The sequence below is a fragment of the Cebus imitator genome, unplaced genomic scaffold (assembly GCF_001604975.1).
Source record: "Cebus imitator isolate Cc_AM_T3 unplaced genomic scaffold, Cebus_imitator-1.0 Scaffold581, whole genome shotgun sequence".
NCBI classification, from domain to species: Eukaryota; Metazoa; Chordata; class Mammalia; order Primates; family Cebidae; genus Cebus; species Cebus imitator.
In genome coordinates this window covers 828,092-836,155 of record NW_016107896.1, presented here as the reverse complement: position 1 = coordinate 836,155, position 8,064 = coordinate 828,092, and the positions used below count along the sequence as shown (strand labels likewise).

The window sequence follows — 8,064 nt, the reverse complement described above, 5'->3', positions numbered from 1 at the left end:
AAAAAAAAAAAAAAAAAAAAAATTGGTTTTAAGTACATCAACCCCCTTGGCAGGGCAGGCAAGGCAGGTGGATCACCTGAGGTCACAAGTTTGAGAACAGCCTGACCAGTGTGGTAAAAGCCAGACTCTACTAAAAAAATAAAAAAATTAGCCAGGCGTAGTGGCAGGTGCCTGTAATACCAGCTACTCGGGAGGCTGAGGCAGAAGAATTGCTTGAACCCAGGCGGCAGAGGTTGCAGTGAGCCGAGATCGAGCCACACACTCTAGCTGGAGCAACAAACTGAGACCCTGTCTCAAACAAAACAAAACAAAACAAAACAAAAAGAACACTATCAGTCACTCCTTGATATAACTGGAGGTCTGAGATGATATAACAGCTGTGGCACCGTTATGGACCAGAGAGGGGACAGGCTTCCCTAAGGGCAGCTGTAGTTCAGTAACCCGTTAACAAAAGTCTCCCTTCTAAAGTCTCCCCCCCCCTTTTTTTTTTAAAGACAGGGTCTCCCTCTGCCACCCAGGCTGGAAGTGCAGTGGTGTGATCTTGGCTCACTGCAGCCCCTACCTCCTGGCTTCAAGTGATTTGTCTGCCCCAGCCTCCCAAGTAGCTGAGACTACAGGTATACACCACCACAACCAGCTAATTTTTTTTTTTTTTTTGAGTAAGAATTTCTCTCTGTTGCCCAGGCTGGAGTGCAATGACGCGATCTCGGCTCACTGCAACCTCCGCCTGCCCGGTTCAAGCAATTCTCCTGCCTCAGCCTCTTGAGTAGCTGGGATTACAGGTGCCCACCAACACATCTGGCTAATTTTTGTATTTTTTTTATTTTTTTAAATTTTACCTTCAAAGCTACTGCATTTTTGTATTTTTAGTAGAGATGAGGTTTCACCATGTTGGCCAGGCTGGTCTCAAACTCCTAACCTCGTGTTCCGCCCACCTTGGCTTCCCAAAGTACTGGGATTATAGGCGTGAGCCACCGCACCTGGCCTAATTTTGTATTTTTAGTAGAGGCAGGGTTTCGCCACGTTGGCCAGGCTGGTCTTGAACTCCTGACTTCAGGTGATCCACCTGCCTCAGCCTCCCAAAGTGCTGGGATTACAGGCATGAGCCACCATGAACAGACAAGAGTCTCCTTCTTGAGTCTAAGTTGCTTCAAATGCATAGGAGCTCCCATGAAGTTGAAATATAACATATAACAAAGTAAGTCATAGGGGCTACGTAGGAATTAATGTCTTACTAAATGCAGAATTTATATACAGACGGATGATGTTATAGATACTGAAACTAGGGCAGGTGATGGCCTAAGTCTATTTTGCTGAGCAAAGGGCACCGAAGGGCAAAAGATACCAGTTAAGAGAACCGTTCATCCCAATATGTAACTCTGATGTGACTACTTAAGTGCATTCCAACAGGCATTACCCAGAATACTGCATAATAGAACTGGTAAGAAAGGGCAGATGTTACCTTTAAAGTCTTACCGTTGAAGTAGAATTTCAGCCTATTGGCAAACACATTGGTTGCTGGGATATTGAGCTTTGAAGCAACATGCTCTACAATACTCCTAAAGCCACCAGATATTAGGAAAACCTGAACATTTCGCTCCTGTAGGCGACTTACCAGCTCCCTGCAAAAATAAAATACAAAATACCGAACACTGAGTAATACAAAAGGGAAAAAAAATGAAACACGAAGAGGAAACTAAGATATATTTTCTTCTCCTGATGCATTTGCCTGAGGTAAATCTGACAAGGTATATTGCCTGGGGAGTTAGTGTTTTATATATGTTTTTCTAAATGCACTTCGAAATCAGTGGGTAGGGCTTGGCTGCTTTAGGAAACTACTCCAGAAGCCTACTCTGCCCATGGACCCAGAAAAACACAAGATGAAGACAAACAGGGAAAGCTTGGGTTTTCCCAGGAGAAAGAGGAAAGGCAGAAACAGACAGAACCAGACAACCCGACAGACAAGACCACGTGTAAGAGCCAGAAGGACCACATGGCCACACCTTTAATTCCAGCATTTTGGGGGGCCAAGGTGGAAAGTCACCTGAGGCCAGGAGCTTGAGAACAACCTGGGCAAAATAGCAAGACTTTATCTCGGCCAGCCACAGTGGCTCACGCCTGTAATCTCAGCACTTTGGGAGGCTGAGGTAGGCGGATCACGAGGTCAGGAGTTCAAGACCATCCTGGCTAACACGGTGAAACCCCGTCTCTACTAAAAATACAAAAAAATTAATTGGGTGTGGTGGTGCATGCCTGTAATCCCAGCTACTCGGGAGGCTGAGGCAGGAGAATTGCTTGAACCCAGGAGGCGGAGGTTGCAGTGAGCCAAGATCGCTCCATTGTACTTCAGCCTGGACAACAGAGCAAGACTCTGTTTCAAAAAAAAAAAGACTTCATCTTTGCAAAAAAAATTTTAAAGGCTGGATATAGTGGCTCAAACCTATAATTTCAATACTTGGCTGGGCACGGTGGCTCACGCCTGTAATCTCAGAACTTTGGGAGGCCAAGGCAGGTGGATCACCTGAGGTTGGGAGTTCGAGACCAGCCTGACCAACGTGGAGAAACCCCGTCTCTACTAAAAATACAAAATTAGCCAGGCGTCATTGTGGGCTCCTGTAATCCCAGCTACTCGGGAGGCTGAGGCAGGAGAAACGCTTGAACCCGGGAGGAGGAGGCTGTGGTGAGCTAAGATAGCACCATTGCACTCCATCCTGGGTGACAAGAGTGAAAGTCCATCTCAAAACACAACAACAACAAAAAGGCTGCATGCAGTGGCTCCCGCCTGTAATCCCAGCACTTTGGGAGGCCGAGGCGGATGGATCTTGCGGTCAGGAGTTCAAGGCCAGCTTGGCCAATGTGGTAAAACCCTGTCTCTACTAAAAAATCAGCCAGGCGTGGTGGCACGCACCTGTAGTCCCAACTACATGGGAGGCTGAGGCAGGAGAATTGCTGGCACCCGGGAGGTGGAGGTTGAAGTGAGCTGAGATCTCGCCACTGCACTCCAGCCAGAGTGTCAGAGTGAGACTCCACCCATCCCCCCCAAAAAATGTCAATACTTTGGAAGGCTCAGGTGAGAAAATTGATCACTTGAGCCCACAAATTCAAGACCAGCCTGGGCAACATAGTGAGACCCTGTCTCTATACATTTTTTTTTTCTAATTAGGCATGGTGGACTAAGTCCCAGCTACTTAGGAAGCTGAGGCAGGAGGATCCCTTGAGCCTAGAAGGTTGATGCTGCAGGGAGCTGTGTTCATGCCACTGCACTCCAGCCTGGGTGACGAAGCAAGACCCCATCTCTCAAAGGTAGGAGGGCCACTTGACCCCAGGAGTTTGGGGCTGCAGTGAGCCATGATTATACCACTGTACTCCAACCTGGGCAAAGAATGAGACTCTGACTCTAAAAAAAATAATAATAGGGCAGGCGTGGTGGCTCACACCTGTAATCCCAGCACTTTGGGAGGCCGAGGCAGGTGGATCACTTGAGGTCAAGAGTTCAAGACCAGCCTAGCCAACATGGTGAAACCCGTCTCTATTAAAAATACAAAAATTAGCCAGGTGTGGTCGTGGGTGCCTGTAATCCCAGCTACTTGGGAGGCTGAGGCAGGAGAATCCTGTGAACCTGGGAGGCAGAAGTTGCAGTGAGCTGAGGTTACACCACTGCACTGCAGCCTGGGCAACAGAGCAAGATTTTGTCTGAAATAAATAAAATAACGTACCCGAGACTGAGTAATCTATAAATAAATAATAAAATAATAAAAATAAAAATGAAAATAACACACCCAGAGGGCACTCTAAACCAACAGTTAAATGCCCTCAGGAGGATGTCCCCCCACACTGATGCTGAAATACACCTGGGGCAAGGGCTCCTCTTACCTTATGCCGGGGGTCAGGTGTGGGGGTTGCTCTGCTATGAGTCTCTGCACTTGCTCCCTGGAGGGCTGGATTAGGGCTAAGCGCTCCGTGAGAGCATCTTTGAAAGGCACTGCCCCGCCCATGGCTCGCCGTGTCCTAGGAGGGAGACCCAACAGTCAGGCCAGACCGGTCTGCCTTCCTCAATGTTGACATGCCTAACTGCCCAGGTCTGCACAACATCCACCAAAAGGAAGATGCTACCAAGAGCCCCACTGTGCAACAGACATCCTTTGCTGCTAAGAGAGCAAGGCCTTGTAATAAACTTTTGAAGGTTTGCTTGAAAATACAATAATAGGCCGGGTGCAGTGACACATGCCTATAATCCCAGCACTTGGGGAAGCTGAGGTGGGCAGATCACCTGAAGCCAGGAGCTCGAGACCAGCCTGGCCAACATGGCAAAACCCCATCTCTACTTAAAAAATGCAAATATTAGCTGGGCATGGTGGTGCAGGCCTGTAATCCCAGCTACTCGAGAGGCTGAGGTAGAATTGCTTGAACCTGGGAGATGGAGGTTGCAGTAAGCTGAGATCATGCCACTGCAACCCAGCCTGGATGACAGAGTAAACTCCGTCTAAAACAAAAAAAACAAACCACACAGCCTATCTATAGGTTGTTTTCTTGAAAGCCGTGAGCTGTCATAAATCAAGAAAGAAACCAAAGGCTAAACGTTCTTGCATGAATGGCAGTTAAAAACGAAATGGTGGTTGGGCGAGGTGGTTCCCGCCTGTAATCTCAGCACTGTGGGAGGCCAGTGCAGGGGGATCATGAGGTCAGGAGTTCAAGACCAGACTGGCCAACATGGTGAAACCCTGTCTCTACTAGAAGTACAAAAATTAGCCGGGCATGGTAGTATGCGCCCATAGTCCCAGCTACTCAGGAGGCTGAGGCAGGAGAATCGCTTGAATCCAGGAAGCAGCAGTTGCAGTGAGTGAGATTGTGCCATTGCACTCCAGCCTGGGTGACAGAGCAAGACTCTGTCTCGAGAGAAAAAAAGAAAATGACATTGTGCATGACCGGGGGACTGGGGCTGCAAAGGAGATGCCCAGCTGCAGGGTGGGAGGGCAGAGGGAGGAAGGGGCTCTGACCCAGGGTCCACCAAGAGATGGTAAACCTTTCCAGGGAACCGCCGAGCCCACTCTTCCAACCGTGACGCAAATCCGCTGGACAGGTGGGCCCCGCCCCACGGGCCATCTTCTTGGGTTAGTGACTGCTGTCAGTCTCCTGATCAAGGTAGGAATTTGTCTTATTCATATTTGTTTACCGTAAATATTTATATAAACCAATGACTGTATCAAAATCGCTAAGGGATGAAAGAAAAAGCCTAGTGTTCCTGTTCCATAGCCAGGGTCTAACACTTCATCCAAAACAACCACTCTGTAGAAATTCTCTATCATTTTATAAAGTGAATAGATGCTGTGCCTACATTTCTGACACCTTGTCCTCAACGCCACAGATTTTGGCTAGCTCATCAATTCCTTCTTCTCTGATGACCGTGCTGTCGACATCAAAACACACTGCATCTGCTGAGGAGAAAAGCTTCCTCAGCTCTGAGTGGGAGACCATCCTTGGATGAATTTTCCTCCTACAAGAAAAAAAGATAAATGTATTTAAAGACATTAAATGAAATTATGACAAGAGCCCATCTTGCTGTTGTAAGCCAGTGTAGCCCATGTAAGAGTGAACTCATGGATTCATTCATTTTTCTTTCCTTTTTTTTTTAACTTCCCACACTACACCAATTTCTTTTTTTTTTTTCTTTCTTAGATGGAGTCTTAGTCTGTTGCCCAGGCTGTAGGGCAGTGGTACGATCTTGATTTACTGCAAACGCCACCTCCCGGGTTCAAATGATTCTCCCGTCTCAGTCTCCTGAGTAGCTGGGATTATAGGCACCTGCCACCATGCCCCGCTTATTTTAAAAAATTTTTTAGTAGAGATGGGATTTCACCACGTTGGCCAGGCTGGTCTTGAACTCCTGACCCCAGGTGATCTACCCACCTTAGCCTCCCAAAGTGCTGGGATTAGAGGTGTGAGGCATTGCGCCTGGCTAGTACCAACTTTTAAATATATTTGCTGTTGAGGCCGGGTGCCTGTAATCCCAGTTACTCGAGAGGCTGAGGCAGGAGAATTGCTGGAACCCAGGAGGCAGAGGATGCAGTGAGCCAAGATCACCCCACTGCACTCCAGCCTGGGCGGCACAGCAAGACTGCATCTAACACACACACACACACAAAATATATATGTATATATAACATTGATGTTGAACAAATATTCAATTATTTTTCACCTAATAACTGTAGCAAGAAAGCAAGGGTTGAAGTGGAGATGTGCAGAAGGCTGTACAGGCACACAGGAAAAATGTTTAGCCTTGTCTATGAAACAGGGCTTCAGGCTGGGCGCAGTGGCTCGTGCCTGTAGTCCCGGCACTTTGGGAGGCTAAGGCAGGAGGATTGCTTGAGGCCAGGAGTTTGAGACCAGCCTCGGCAACATAGAGAGACCGAATCTCTACTAAAAACAATAATACAAAAAATTCGCTGGGTGTGGCGGTGCACGCCATTAGTCTCAGCTACTTGGGAGGCTGAGGCAGGAGAATCGCTTGAATTCAGAAGGTGGAGGCTGCAGTGAGCTGAGATTGTGCCACTGCACTCCAGCCTGGGCAACAGAGCAAGACCCTGAGTCTAACTAAAAAGAAAAGAAAAGAAAGAAGGCTTCAAGGAAGTATAGGTATTTGAGCTGACTCTGACAGGTAAATGGCCCTCTAAGGGGGTTGTCGAAGGGCAGGGCATCGATTTGGCATGTGCTGGCAGGAGAGGGAGGTGGCGACAAGGAGAGAGGTTCGTGATGCAGAAGGAGGAGTAGGAGCAAAGACAAGGGGGCGGAAGCAGCACATAACCTACTGGACGATACCCCATGGCCTGGCCCAGCGGCCTGGCAGTGCATCAGGAGTTCAGACTAAGAGGGGCCCAGGGCCAGACTCAGAAGTCTAAACTTTAACTTCCTGGTACAGAAAAGGCTTTAGAGCCTCAGAAAAAGGTCAGAGCTAAATATAAGGGCAAAACATATGCCCGTATAAAGGTGGTAGTTGAAGACATGGTTTAATGAAAGTCCAGGGAGAGGCCGGGCACGGTGGCTCACGCCTGTAATCCCAGCACAATGGGAGGCTGAGGCGGGCAGGTCACTTGAGGCCAGGAGTTCAAGACCAGCCTGGCCAACAGGGCAAAACCCCTGTCTCTACTAAAAATACAAAACTTAGCCAGGCAGAGTGGCATGCACCTGCAGTCCCAGCTACCCAGGAGGCTGAGGCAGGAAAATCGCTTGAACCTGGGAGTCAGAGATTGCAGGGAGTAGAGATCACACCACCGCACGGCAGCGTGGGTGACAGAGTGAGACCTGCCTCAAAAAAATAAAAAGTCATAAAGTCCAGGGAGAACAGAGAGGGAGAAGAGAAGAGCGCTAAGGACAGAGCCTGCAGGGCCACCACCTTACGCCCTGACTTGAACCTGGGAAGGCGAAGGAAAATGGTGAAGTTAAACGGAGAAACTCTGGAGGGCACACTGCTGCAGAAGCTGCAGAGGACAGACATTCGAAAAGAATTTTTTTTTTTTGAGACAAATTATCGCTCTGTCACCCAGGCCGGAGTGCAATGGCACGATTATGGCCCACTGCAGTCTCAAACTCCTGGGCTCAAGCAAGCTTCCGCCTCAGCCTCCCAAGCAGCTGGGTCTATAGGCATGCACTGCTATGCTTGGCTTATTTAAAAAAAATTTTTTTTTGTAGAGATGGGGTCTTGTTCTGTTGCCCAGACTGGTCTTGAACTCCTGGACTCAAGCAGTGCTCCCACCTAGGTCTCCCAAAGTGCTGGGAATACAGGCATGAACCCCTATGCCTGGACTTTATTGTTTAGAAAATCTTTGGACTAGAATTAGGGTGAAAGGGATTCTCAAGGTTCCCCCGACCAGCCTCCCATCAGAGACTAATATGTCATGTACAAGGCTACACAGATGATTTAAGTAATCTATATTTAGAATAGACTCTGGGGCTGGGTGCGGTGGCTCAAGCCTGTAATCCCAGCACTTTGGGAGGCTGAGGCGGGTGGATCACAAGGTCAAGAGATCGAGACCATCCTGGTCAACATGGTGAAACCCCGTCTCTACT

The 8,064-nt window shown here is 48.4% G+C and overlaps 1 protein-coding gene across 1 annotated transcript in view; it reads right to left on the bottom strand.

The window, feature by feature from the left end:
• PSPH (phosphoserine phosphatase) overlaps nucleotides 1-8,064 on the bottom strand; it is a 29,642-nt gene that overhangs the window by 8,562 nt on the left and 13,016 nt on the right. Inside the window, exons 2-4 of the mRNA XM_017516375.2 lie at nucleotides 5,336-5,494; nucleotides 3,874-4,008; nucleotides 1,477-1,622 (exon numbers count right to left, since the gene is read on the bottom strand). Coding sequence (XP_017371864.1) covers nucleotides 1,477-1,622; nucleotides 3,874-4,008; nucleotides 5,336-5,475 — 421 coding nt within the window. The 5' untranslated portion in view covers nucleotides 5,476-5,494. The remainder of the gene's footprint in view (nucleotides 1-1,476; nucleotides 1,623-3,873; nucleotides 4,009-5,335; nucleotides 5,495-8,064) is intronic.